At 41.7% G+C, this 14,588-nt stretch overlaps 1 protein-coding gene across 2 annotated transcripts; it reads left to right on the top strand.

Moving 5' to 3' along the window:
• The first annotated feature begins 6,923 nt into the window (after nucleotides 1-6,923).
• LOC310877548 (BTB/POZ domain-containing protein 1-like) lies at nucleotides 6,924-14,112 on the top strand. Of its 2 annotated transcripts, none has more exons than XM_083791455.1 (8): nucleotides 6,924-7,517; nucleotides 10,091-10,247; nucleotides 11,037-11,142; nucleotides 11,240-11,437; nucleotides 11,704-11,833; nucleotides 12,098-12,185; nucleotides 12,292-12,438; nucleotides 13,169-14,112. In XM_083791455.1, exons 1-8 carry the CDS (start codon nucleotides 7,093-7,095, stop codon nucleotides 13,325-13,327), a joined length of 1,410 nt encoding a protein of 469 aa, XP_083647581.1. In that variant the 5' UTR covers nucleotides 6,924-7,092; the 3' UTR covers nucleotides 13,328-14,112. The 2 variants fall into 2 exon arrangements, with proteins under 2 accessions (XP_083647581.1, XP_083647580.1); XM_083791454.1 differs by having other exon boundaries at nucleotides 11,641-11,833.
• The last annotated feature ends 476 nt before the right edge of the window (nucleotides 14,113-14,588 follow it).

The following is a 14,588-nucleotide window of genomic DNA, read 5'->3' as shown; positions in this document are numbered from 1 at the left end:
AAAAGAACAGTGTGTGGCGGCTGCGTGCGTAGAGAGAGAGAGAGAGAGGGGGGGGTCCCAGACGGCACGACACATGCACGTTGTGAGTGTAATTTTATCACCATAGATGTCACTGTGTAGGCTATAGTTTATGAATGGAACACATTGATAAAGGTCCCCCCTGCTGCGTTTCCAATTGCTGCGAATGACAGTGTGAAGGCAAACCCCAGCCAATTAAATATGCAAGAATCCCAATTCCCCGCCCATACGGATCTGAGTCTACCGAAGTATTAGGTGAGAATCTGACCTTAATACCAACATAATACCCTGGAGGATGGTTCTATAGCCTACTACTGTATTCTAGTACAGTATCTGACAACCATGTATGTTGAATTATTTTACACATGCTATTGTTGGGTCTTTGTGGATGATTATGGCGGACGTGTTGTGGACATCAGCTAGACTCAGTATGATCAGCCAATGATCCTGGACAGTTAAGCCAATACACCTACAAATACAGTATAGAGTAGACAACTTTCTCTGAGCTGGAAATCAAAGCAAAAGGACTTGAATTTATGACATTGTCAGATGACACTTGACCAGTGCTGACATTGAGTGCTGTTTTTGTGGGGTCATATATCTTGTATTTGAGATATTACTGTGGGTGCGCCAAATGTGTGTACACCCAAATCAAACCATTTAAATGTTGGGTTTACAACTCTGGATCAGTTAATGTGCCCATATCCTGGTAGATCTAGGGATCTGCCTAGGAATTATAAATTGTCTACAGAGCAGCTTACAGATTTGTCTCTTGATGACATCTTGTCACTGTGCTGTTCATCTTAAGGAGAGACTAAACAAAGTTCAGTTGTATAATATTATAGATAGAAATAGCATAGGGAACACATTCTCTGATAGTCAAATGCATATACAGCTGTAGAGAGATTAAAGACAATTGCTACAATATATTGCATGCTAATTAGCCTAATTTAAATCAATGTAAAAATAAACCTATAAACACCACTGTGTATGGTGAGGTACTAAGGGACTTGTCTCAAGTGAGAGAGTACCCTTGGCTAGGTCTGCTGGGCTGTCGGGGCTCATGTTGTGCATTTGTGGTGATGCAATGTGACAGCGTGCTGGCAGGCATGTCCTCAATGATGAACTCATCTTCTACAATCAGTGCTCCCATGTCTCCCATCTAAGTGCACGCACACATGCGCTTGAATGCAAGCATTAGCCCCCACCACCACCTCCAACACGCACACAAGCACATATACAAACAGACCACATCCCCCAAGCCCTGCAGCAATTGACGACCTACATGTGGTGTCGGAGTGCAGTCGCTATAAGGTTGGCCCAGGCTAGCCAGTTGATGTAGGACATGACATGAGTGAAGAAAGCATTGCTCATGTACTGCATTTTCTATTGAATCTGAAATGGCTTTGTAAGGGTCATGCAACTGTGCAAATATGTAGCCTCACATGAGCACACACACCAACATAACGCAAGTAAATGCACATATTGTACATGCATATATTATGTGTTTCAAAAACAACCATTAATAGTTTCAGATGAGATAAGCAGATTGCTTTGAGATGTGGTTGTGTCTGATGTTCAGTCTAGCACTATTTATATCTTCCCACGCAATGCTCAGCCCCAGGCTTGTGCTGGCCTGTCATCTGTTTCTGTTGCTAACATGAAACTTGTGATCTCATGTTTTAGGTTAAAGGGGTCAAAACTTCAACATCTTTGGTTTTTCAGTTCTAAAATCCGGTTGTGATCATTTAAGTTCCTAATTTCCAGTGATTTGCTCTCTGTAGGCTGCAAGCTGTATGATGTGTAACACAGTGCAAATGGAAATCAGCTTCTAATAATCACTCATGTGCCTACTATTTACATTGCTGATCACATGAGCAAATTCAAGAGGATGATAGAATAGCATAAATATTTCTGCTCAGATTTCCTCCTTGTAGTGGGTGACTCAATTGTCTGTGTAATTTCTTCGCAGCAATATAAAACACTGAGTGAGAAGTGGACGTGGCAGAGTGCTCAGACTGCTGCTTTCAGAGGCTGATCCTCTAATATCCTCTAAGAGCTACTTCAAATAATTTCTAATTTCCACATTTTCTATTTGAAATGAAAAGGCATTTGTTCTGCACCCAGTGATCCAGGAGCCCTGGAGTGAGGCTCATAGAGCCCCTATGCATGGTAATTAAACAAAGTCATCATTAGGACTGCATATTTGCATAACTCCTGCAAACACCAACTCGACACAGTGGGACACACACAGCTGTCTTCCATCTGCTCCAGATGTTTTGTTATCGCTAAACAAGAAAGGTGCCCGCACCTCATATTATCCTCATAGATTCAGACTCTTATCTTTTAGGGTCCCCCTAGCGGCCCTACCCATAACAGGCAGTCGGGTGAGAACAAAAATACACTACTCTAGTTGTAAGGCTTACGTGGGTGAAGAAAGCATTTGATCATACAGGACTTACAGTCTAAGTCTATAAAGTAAAGTATTAGAGTATTTACATTATATTTGCTGCATGTAAAAAATATGTGTCAGGTCTGTTTGATTGATTGACATTTTTATTTCACAGTATGTAGAATGGGTACATTTACAAATACAAAAACTGCTGTTAGTCCTACTGTAGGCCTATAGGCTGAGGGGCCTACATATTTGAGCATTACTCCTAGGTAACCCTAGGCAGTGGGCACTATCAAAGGTAATAGAGAATGCACATCCACTCTAGACCAGGTGCTGGGCAAATGGCAGTACAAGAGAAAGAAATAGAGTCCGCAACACTATAAGGAATAACTCAGCTCCACTGGTTTATTAATTCACTCTTTCGATCACTGGGATCTTCTTCAGGAATTCATTACTGAATAATCTATCCATGTCCCCACCAGGCCGACTGGCCTACCCAGGGCTGTGTAATAGGCAGAATGTGTCATTGATTGCAGGGATGATGATGCAGAGGGGTGGCAGTGGTTCAAGGGTAGAGTGACCGGATGGGAACTGCAAGGTTCCCAGTTCAAACCCGGACTCCCCCAGAGTTAGTGTCAAAGGGCTGTATTTTGCGTGTCTTAAGTACCAGGTCTTATTACTTAACTTAAGACCTGGAGGCGTGATCAATGCCATTTGGCTATTCTGAGTGGCCAAAGAGCATTGACCACGCCTCCAGGTCTTAAGTTAAGTAATAAGACCTGGTACTAAGACACGCAAAATACAGCCCAAAGTGTCCTTGAGAATGACTGAACCCCTAATTGCTCCCGATGTGCAGTTTGGTGCCTTGCATGGTCTCCTCTGGCATCGGTGTGTGAATGTGTGTGGGTGAATGTAATGCACAATATCTGTAAAGGGGTAAATGCACCATTTACCAGTATTGTGCCAACTGTACTAGGCATAGACATACAGGCATGCCCCATATACACTACGGTTACACTGCTGTTACACTACGTGGTTACACTACTCTGTAACTGTTACACTACTGTGTTACACACTGTTAAGTGTGATGAGCAGCGATTAACGTGCCTAGTAATACATTTTCGATGAGACCTGCATTTCTTTTGTACGCACGGAGAAGTCGAGGGGCGACAAGTACAACGCAAGCGTATTTACGTGATCGCGGATTCGCGGCCCCGTGAAATTGTCGCGCTCGTTCTCGTTTCATGCACACGCAGACTGAGTAGACTATTGAGCTTTTTTTACACTTGCGTTGTCTCGCCCCTCATGAGCAGACGTGGAGCAGAGTGGAGTAATCTGGAGTAAGATTTTGGAATAAAGACATAATTACAGATTTTCGCCTTTTATGGTTATTTTTTTCATTTTCAGTTACAGATATCGTGATTATCATTGATGAAATTTCTTTCAGCATATTGAATATTGCAATATCACAATATATCGAATATCGTGATAGTATCATTATCGAGGGTATAATATCGCCACAGATATATGAGGTATATCGTCCCCCCCATATTACACACTGTTACACATTGTTACACTATACTATTACACTCCGCTGTCACACATTGTACAGTAGTGTAACAGTATGGCACTACATATACTGTATTGTACGTCGAAATTGTTGATTCTTTTGTTATCATTGCCTTGGCCAGGAGGTGAACCCGGGACCTCGTATCAACAAGGCATGTACGTTAGCAGTCGACTAAAGAGACAGCCCGATAGGCAAGCAGCAACCAACACCCTTTAGCCCAAGAAAGATTTTGGGGGCTTTTCTGCACAGTGGAGATTGACAGCAAACAGCTCTCAGGTGAGAGACGGGAAATGAGTGAAACGCATGCAGCAAAGGTCGTCAGGATCGCGACTCGAACCCGCAACACGCTGTCAGGCTGCATTAGAGCCTATATAGGCTCTATTTTCGTCTATGCTAAAACGCTTATCCTAAAATACTTTTTTTTTTTTTTTTTTTTACAATTTGGAAAAACATTTTTGAATAGTTAAAATGGCCAATCTACATCGACATGTTGTGAGCTTGTAGATGGGCTATTTTTACTATTAAAAAACGTTTTTTTAAATAGTAAAAATCACACCCGTGAGAAGTGAGTGGTGCAACTCCGTGTGGGGGTCTCCAGGGGGTCCCTCTACTGTACTGTACTGTACAGTACAGTACAGTACAGTACAGTACAGTACAGTACAGTACAGTACAGTACAGTACAGTACAGTACAGTACGTACTGTACTGTACTGTACTGTCTGTCACACCCGAAATCCTCATATATACAGTTAATGTGTGTGTGTGTGTGTGTGTGTGTGTGGTGTAGGTTGCACAACAGTGACACTTTGTGGTGAAAACAAACCAAAAGCTATTTTCGTGCTCGGACACATCCAGGGACAGACGGACCCAGGGACACACATAGCTGTCTATAGGAGTGGTAGCATGGACGAAAAGAGAGCCTTATATGTGGTAGGCGGCGGCCATAGTTGCCTGTACCGGGCGCCCATTCTTTCATTTTGTTAGAAAGCATTCCATTAAATTTGATGAGGGGCTTTCAAAGCAAGCTCACCATATTCAGTAGCTGATTTGTCTCATTAATGTCAGTTGACCATTGAAGTCAAATCTTTTAAATTCCTGGGTATTTATGCAACATTACATTGCAGACTGGGTGCAATGGTGCATTTTATATAGTATGTTATTGCCATCTACTGGTCAATTGTGAATGCAGCATAACATGCACTTGTAGGTATAGTGCAGAGGCATACGCCTTAACAGACAACGTCACAGTACTGATAAGAAACAGCATGCGTGCGCATACCGGCAGCAGAAGAACCCTTCCTCTCATAAGATGCAATGGAAAAGTTCTAACTGCACTCACATGTAAAAAATGCCCCATCAAACTTTCAGATGCTGTTTTACTCCCAGTGTGGAGGAAGAATGATTTTTGATGGATTGATTGAAATATTTATTAACAGTTTGCAGAATTACAGTACATTTCAAGCACAAACTCAATACAAAGACTGTTAACTGTGAGTGGACGACCCAATTAAGCATTACACTTGTTTACAACAGGGTCCACATTGTTCAATTCATCAAAACATTTAGAGACATACAAATAGACATTTCTATGTAGCTAAAGAACAGAACAGGAATTCATCATATAGGATTAGGAATTTTATTGTATACTCTTTAATCCGTTGGTTTCTGTTGTGTGTGAACAATAATAGTAATTCAAAGCAGTTGTCCTCAAAACCACACCTCCAGTCGCTGTCATAAGAACGGGAGGTCTGGAAGGGCTCGGGGCGAAGTCAGCTCGCCCAGACCGAGCTTTATACTTGGATGTGCGCTACAGGTGCAAGAAGGCGGCTCTTCGATGCACAGGCCTCTACTTTTGTGAGTGAGAATGTGCCAGCTGACTCTGTTATGTAGCCTATGCACAATGGGTCACCAGTGATTCAGTTAATGGCTGTGCTGTTCCATTGTGCCATAATTATTTGCCTATTGTTTGAGAGTGTTGTATTCAATTATTATCCCTTATTACACTATTATGCCAATTATTATGAATTACATACACGCATGAAGGTTATTAGATATTTTGGTCTGTGTGTTTGTGTGTGAAACAGTAAGTAAAAATTACACCCGTGTGAACTGAGCAGGGCAGGCTGTGTGTGTGTGTGTGACCCAAATGCGACCCCAATTAGCTGACTGCTCGGTCAGCCTGATTGCACAGAAATAAGTACATACACGACTAGAAAAGCCAAAACTCTGTACATATACTAGTATTATACTGACGGAGGCGTGGCTTTCACAAACACGGGCCCCCATGAGGATTATGAAAACTATTCGTCCCTGCTTGGAGGTATATTTGGCCCACTGTGAGCACATCGTGCACATCTGTACAATAAATGTGGCACTGATCGTTTCAGCAGTTTGTGAGTTTAGCCTCAAACAGACAGACAGACAAAATAACTAAACAAAAAACAGACAGGGGCAAAAACATAATCTTTACCCCCCCGCACACACACACACACACACACACACACACACACACACACACACACACACACACACACACACACACACACACACACACACACACACACACACACACACACACACACACACACACACACACACACACTTTATGTATCCACGTCATAAACAGATGTACAACACAAGAATGCCTATAGGCTAGTACAAAGGACATAGCCTAAACACTGCCAGTGCAGTCAGATGAAATACGAAAACAGACAAAGTGCAAACAAAGTGCATAATGAGTAATGACTGACTGACTATGAGGCAGAACCACATTCTATGGGCAGAACATAACTGAACTCCAGAACGTTTTCCAACTTCAGGAGCTACCAGCAAGTGGCAGCAAAAGCTTAAAGTTAGAAGTAGAAGGGTTTAGAAGAAGAAGTCCGTCCACACAGGAAGGTGTAAGCTGCGGAAGTGCACGTCATTTCTGGATCTGGAGTATAGACGAGAGCTCAGCTAGTAGCAAGTAAACATCCAACAACAACACACACGCACGACGGCCCTCACTCATGACGAAGCCTCCCGAAGGACCGTAAATATGCATCCATTTGCACCCATTTCTCAATTTTCTTTCGATACAGCCACAGGAGCCGAGTGAGTGGAAGTGTAGGATGGCGACAGGCGGCCGAGTGGCGTCGAATCTCGAAGGACAACAACAAGCATCCAATTTGGCGCAGTCCGGAGCGGGTCGGAATGCTGCTGCTACGGCGCCCAGCAATCTGCCTCCTGCCCCGGCGTCCATTTCCCCTTCTCCGGCGCAGATGCAGGGCCTCCACCGGGAGCCCATGTACAACTGGCAGGCCACCAAGAGCTCCCTGAAGGAGCGCTTCGCCTTTCTGTTCAATAACGAACTCCTCAGTGACGTTAGGTTTATCGTGGGCAAAGCCAGACAGGCCCAGAGGATACCAGCCCACAAGTTCGTCCTGGCCGCTGGAAGCGCCGTGTTCGATGCCATGTTCAACGGCGGGATGGCGACCACCTCGGCTGAGATTGAACTGCCCGACGTGGAGCCGGCAGCTTTTCTTGCCTTGCTCAGGTTGGTATGATTAATTAACCACTTACTAAAGACCATCTAAAACGGAGATCAGATGCAATTTGCCTGAGTCTGAATAAATAAAGTTGATTGATTGTACTTGGTACGCTCTGTTTTACTCTACACACCAAAGCTCTTCGCCAAAATAACCGATTGATGGATGGATAGATTGATTGAGAGACAGTTTACATGGACAGGTAGCCCTACAAGCAGAACCCAATGCTACTGAAGTTTCTGACATTTTTTAGACCCAGAGCATTGGGTCCTATTCCACCTCCACCCTGCCACCTGGTAAGCACACATATATAAACGTAAACAACTTCGGATAAGTCCTTCTGCGCTCTTTCAGGACTTTTTTTCGTGTGAGGGCTTCTGAATGTGTGAACTTTAAGTACCTATAAATACCGCTGCGAATATCTCCTGTGGCGCGGAAGCCGTTAAGTATTTTTAATCTTTGTTTGACCGATTTGGTCGCTTTGATTCTTCTCTTCCTTCCTTGTTTATTGACACCTCATTGTACTGCCTATCTGGCTAGCTAGTGGCGCTATAGCTATGACAGAGCAGATCAGAGGCAGGGACGTAGCCGCACAAGCCAACCGCACACCGGGAGGCGGTACAATAAACGGTAAACAAACAAGAAGAAATAAAGCGACCAAATCGGTCAAACAAAATACTTCCGCTCCACAGGAGATATTCGCAGCGGAATGTATAGGTACTTATAGTTCACGTATTCAAAAGCCCTCAAAGGAAAACAGGCCGTCAAACGCCGCAGATACGATGTTACGGAGCATATTTATATCCGCTTTCCCAAATTCCCATACGAAAATATAGTTATGAACAGGGACCCTACATAAATCTCATCCAAATTTCAGAAAAGCTTTATGGAGGGTTCCGAGAGGGGCTAATGGACAGGCAACTACAGTAGCCTACAATCAAGGTCTGCTCATGTTTGTACTCAATCAATTCATCAACATATTTGGCAATTCTTGTCTTGAAAGTATTGTCTTGTGTTGAAAATATACTATACAAATAAACTTACCTTGCAGTGAGTACCATGTATTCAAAACTGCAAATTGCTATACAGATTTGTGAGGTGGGGGATGTCTTTAAACAGCGGGGTGTGAGTATACTGCAACGAGTTAATCGATGCACACAGGACATAATATTCATTATGCCCTCACAAATTATTGTAGATTTGGCATGCTATTACAAGACAGAAGAGCAGATTACTGTCATGACTGGTGCTCTCGAGTGTGTGTGGGCTGTGGGGATGACTGATTTGTCATTGCATGCAACTTGATGTACAACAGATCTGTACTGTGTGTAGTCTTCTAGCTCAGGCCAGGTGTAACTGTGTGTCATGATTAGTTGTCACACAAATTATTGCGATAAACCATTTAATTAACATTAACATTAGAACATGTAAATTAAAGTCACAAGATTTATGTTTGGCTTTTAGGCTCCGTAAACAAAGGTTGCACATAGCCGCAATTTGCAAGTTCCAAAACACTAGATTTTTAAATAATGGGATTAATCCAGAGTTGCAATACCGATCTGCTTGTCTTAAACGACGTTAAACTCACCAACATTGCAGCTGCAGGGCAAACTTGAATTATATCCTCTTTCAATCTGCAAAGCGTTTGTTTCATAAAAATCAGTGATGAAGGCTGGATAGCCGAAACGTTTGTCCCTGTTCAAATATGAAATAAACAATTTGAACGGAAGTCTTGGTGTGTGCGACCCACTACCTTTATTTTGATATGTTTTGAACGGGTAGTGAGAGTATTAAATAAAAATCCACCATAGACATGTTATGAGCTACTTTCTGTCAAGAGAATCTGTGCAGGTGATTATGTTTTGTTTAAGTGTTGGAGTTTGGAAGTGCTCGTCAAAGTCACTGAACGGTTCTGTGTACGACCTGTTTCGAATTTGCACATAATGCAGGAAGCAGCAGCACGACCGTTAATAAAAACGAGTGCTTCCAAACTCCAACATTTTAAAATATCACTGCAACTCTGCATGGCATTTCTTAGCAGAAAGTAGCTCATAACATATCTACGATGGATTTTTATGAAACAAACACTTTGCAGATTGAAAGAGGATAATTCAAGCTTGCCCGACGGCTTAAATGTTAACGTTGTTTAATTCAAGCAGATCAGAAATTTCAATTTGATCAATGGGCTGTCAATGGAGTATTGCAACTCTAGATTCAACCCATTATAAAAAATATATAGTGATGTCAATTGCGGCTAGGTTGCACAAGTTGCAAGAGTTGGGATATATAACAATTAAATATACAAAGAAATGACTGACATTTAATAACATTTTATTAAAACAATAATAGTGAAAATAGCCAATCTACAAGCTCACAACGCACTGCAACACATCTGATATTTTTGCTATTGTTTGAAAATGTATCGACATTCTTCAATGTGGAAACGATTCACGATTATGACGATTTATTAAATAATTGTGCATGTCTCAAATAATTGCAATCAGGTGATATGTCATAGTGACAGGCCTACCATCCACCCACACTTGTAAATGTATTATCCATTATTTTTCCTTCGCTCCAGGTTTCTGTATTCTGACGAGATTCACATAGGTCCAGAGACTGTGATGACAACTCTGTACACGGCTAAGAAATATGCGGTACCTGCACTGGAGGGGCACTGTGTAGAATTCCTCACAAAACATCTCAGAGCTGACAATGCATTCATGCTTCTAACTCAGGTAAACTTATTTCATACTGTACCTGTACTGTACCAGGGTTGGAAGATCTAATGTTTTCAGGCATGCAAGCTACTTGGCCGCTTTTTGGCCAGGCATGGGGGAAATCTGAGCTTTGTGAGCACAGCCCTTCATGGCTGGGGTGCTGTCAGTCATGGATTCGAGTTTAAACGTTGGAGGTTCCGTTTTGTTACGAACTCCACAAACGACAGATTTTTTTTTCTTCTTGTTTCCTTTCAGTGGCAAAATAGTGATCAACTCATCTCGTGCACAGTGCACACATAATCAGTTTCAGTTCCTTGACCATTATTTTTCTCAGTTCAGTATTGGTCGGAAAAGACATCATTTGAGGTTTGTCAGAAAGTATTACAAAATAAATGTCCCTTTCTTTGCTATCACTGCACAGTTGCAATTGAGATGAATATATTTCTGTGTCCTGATATGGGTTTTAGAGTTCACATTCAAACGAACAAGCCAGGGTGTGATTGGATGTCAAACTGTACGAGATAGATCTCTTTGTCTGGGTCTTCACATCACTCGACAATCTAAAAAAGAAAACGGTTGCTCTTTTAAACCTAGCTTTGTCCAGTCCACCATATTGAAACACAGTGGGCTACAACGAAACACAAAATATCTGATGGATAAAAAAATACAATTTCTCAAATTAGGTGTGCTGCTGAAGGGAGCAAGAACCCAAGGATTTAATCTGCTGAAATACTCAAAGAAAGTGAAAGTATTTGACTTGTTGTTCAAAAAAAAAAAGAGAAATCTCTTTTTGTATCGTCACCACAGGCCCGGCTATTTGATGAACCTCAGCTTGCCAGCCTCTGCTTGGATACAATTGACAAAAGCACCGCTGATGCCATAAACGCAGAGGGCTTTACTGATATTGACCTAGGTATGTAAATGGCTATCACCAGATGTTTGTCTTGCTGAAAAAGTACTCCCTAGTTCTTAATCGGTCCACATTTTTGTTTGTCCGTTTGCATGTGCAGACACCTTGTGTGCGGTGCTGGAAAGAGACACCCTGGGCATTCGCGAGAACCGTCTGTTTGGGGCAGTGGTGCGCTGGGCAGATGCTGAATGTTACAGGCAACAGCTTCCCCTGACCTCAGAGAACAAACAGAAGGTTCTAGGAAAAGCACTCAAACTCATCCGCTTTCCACTCATGACTGTAGAGGAGTTTGCTGCAGGTAAAATTTAAACCCCAAATGAAAACCTTTTTTTGACACTTATTTTCTTTATTAAAATATATAAATCTTGCCCTCGTAAATATCTACTTGTGTGGACATTAATTAAAGTATTCCTGTGCTGTGTTATTTTTCATGTGTCTGATTTGTCCAAAAGAAAAACTTCAAAGAAAACAATCAGTTTGACATTTTTTCTTGTGCAACAGGGCCTGCCCAGTCTGGAATATTGTTCGATCGGGAGGTGGTAAATCTGTTTTTACACTTTACAGTAAACCCCAAACCGCGCGTAGACTACAATGACCGACCTCGCTGCTGCCTCAGGGGAAAGGAATGCAGTATAAATAGGTTCCAGCAGGTTGAGAGTCGCTGGGGGTACAGTGGTACCAGTGACAGGATCAGGTGAGACTCATTGCCCTATCATGGTTAGCTCATTTTAATGCAGCGATCCCATTCAATGTACACTGTAAAATCCTCAGTGTTCATTTGAGTGTAGAAATTTGATTTGATTCCATTTGTACACTCTCCGAGTTACAGACAAATAAGAGTAAATTCGGATGCCTGGTGGTCCCCGGGCCTAACGTTGAGAGCCAGTGCTTTAATGTCATTGACTAATATGGCTAACATGCAATAGTGCTGACAATCTCTTCTACTTTGTCTCTGCAGATTCAATGTTAATAGAAGAATATCAATAGTGGGATTTGGCCTCTATGGTTCAATACATGGGCCCACTGACTATCAGGTCAACATACAGGTAAATTAAATGTCACTGTGTTAAAGATAAAAGATTTAAGTATGCAAGTTAAGATGCAAGTTTGTTTATCCATTCAGTAATTGTCCTTTTTCTCTTTTTTATGTAGATCATAGAGAGTGACAAAAGCCTAACACTTGGACAGAATGACACAGGCTTCAGTTGCGACGGCACAGCAAATACATTCAGAGTAATGTTTAAAGAACCTGTGGAGATCTTACCCAATGTCAGCTACACAGCTTGTGCCACTTTAAAGGTTAGTATTTGCTGTAGTGGGATCAATGAAGTGCCATGGATGAGGATGCATTTCATTCAAGCCCCACCACTACACTGCCCTGGGTGATTTCAGTAATTGGCAAACATTCAGCAAGATAAAGGTTATTTATTTAACAACCTACTAGTGTTTGATTGTAGGGAGGACCTGTATAGACCTAAACTCCATGGCACCTAATTGAGCTCCAGTGATTTTGTATACTCTGAAATGCATGAATAGCACTTAAATGTTTTTACGAATGCCCAGGCTTGACGAAGTGCAGTGGAGGGGTGCAGTACTAAGTTCCGACCAGTCATTGGTCTGACAACGACAACCTACCTCAAACCCGAACCTAACCACAAGCACGGAGCAGCGCATGTTCGCCAACCTTAATGCATGTTCGCCAACCTTAATCCGGTAGCCAACCTTAACGCATGTTCGCCAACCTTAATCTGGTAGCCAATCTTAACGCATGTTCACCAATCTTAATCCGGTCGTTTTCCGCATGTCGGACTATTGGTGGGTCGAAAAAGCGTACGGACCCCCAGTGGGGGACATTAATGACGTGCATTTACTTGAGTACTGTTTCTGTACTTTGTATTTTTTGGATACTTGACTTTCACTCCACTACATTTCACTGACAAACATTTGACTTTTGACTCCACTAGTCATAGTATCTACACTTGTCCACCACTGAGCAAGTGCAATGAATGCTCCGCTATCTTATACGCAGGGCCCCGACTCCCATTATGGCACCAAAGGGTTGAAGAAAGTGAGCCAGGAATCAGCAACGGGGACCAAGACAACATTTTTCTTCTTCAGCTCGCCTGGAAATAACAATGGTACTTCAGTGGAAGATGGGCAGATACCAGAGATCATATACTATACATAAGCCTACCTAAACATAAAATCGTGTCAGCCAGGTACACTGTACAGGACGACCTCAGACTGCTGGAAAGACTTGAGTACTGGAGAGACTGTGCCTCGTGTTCGCTTGGAGTAAAGAGTGTGTGTGTGTGTGACTGTGTGTGTGTATGCATCTGTGTGTGTGCATGTATTTGCGGGGCTGGAATCTGGCAATGCCTACATTTGAGGGAAATCAATTTTATTTTGTTTAGAAAAGATCTTTTGAGGCACATTTAGTATGATCAAAATACTGATATTCTGTCAAGAGTCATGACCTAGTGCAAAAGTCTCAATATGTAAGACCATAGGCATCCACTCACTTTTGATCAATGTCATTTCATCCTATGTTTGCTAGTGTGATTACAGAAACTATAGAATCTCCATATTTTATTACGCACTACTATTTCATTTTATCAGCAGGTGTCTTCAAGTTTTTTTGTTTCATAACGATGAGAACTGTGTACCAGTGTGCGTTGCCAGTGGTAAATTACATGCTGTAATTTATCTTACTGTGTTGTTTGCTTAGCACTTATTAAGTACAAGAAAAACAACATTAAAAAATGAATGCCTAATTAATAGTTTTCACATGTTATTTGCCAAAAAGAACAGATTTTCCAGCAAATAAAAATAAATAAAAATAAAGCATTGCATTTAAAATGTCATTTTCAGCCACTGTTGCACAACAAATAATTAGGATAAAGTTGTTAGTGTATAGTTGGCTATATTTTTTTGTTTTTGCAATAAAAGGGGTATTTCAAAACACTTCTGTGTTCATTTTAACATCACGCTTTTGTGAGCATTATATACAGTATCTACACGGTATACCGTGTAGTTTATCGACCAGATGGGTTTATATAAACGTTAGCTATGGTCCATAGGGTTAGGAGTTACTTCCAAGGGCTAATAAAAGGCGAGTGTGTATGACAAAAATATTGAATGAACTTTTTTTTTACTTTTAATTATTTGCTTTTATTCATTTCAAATAGCGACAGAGAGAGCATGACATGCAAAGATACGAATGCAATGCATGGCATCTCGTTTCACCTGCTACAAGGTGGAAAAAGTACTCACATTTTGTAAAGTATCAATGCTGCAATGTAGCAAACCCTGTTTCAAGTAAAAGTCTGGAATTCAAATTTTACTTTAGTCAAAGTACAAAACTATTGGTATAAAAAAATTACTTAAAGTCCCAAAAGTAGAAAGTAGGCTACTCATTATGCAGAATGTACATTTCGGCCATGGCCACA

The sequence above is a fragment of the Protomyctophum parallelum genome (assembly GCF_964188405.1).
Source record: "Protomyctophum parallelum genome assembly, chromosome: 2".
NCBI classification, from domain to species: Eukaryota; Metazoa; Chordata; class Actinopteri; order Myctophiformes; family Myctophidae; genus Protomyctophum; species Protomyctophum parallelum.
Note: the sequence above shows the minus strand (reverse complement) of the source record. Positions and strands in the feature narration are given on the sequence as shown.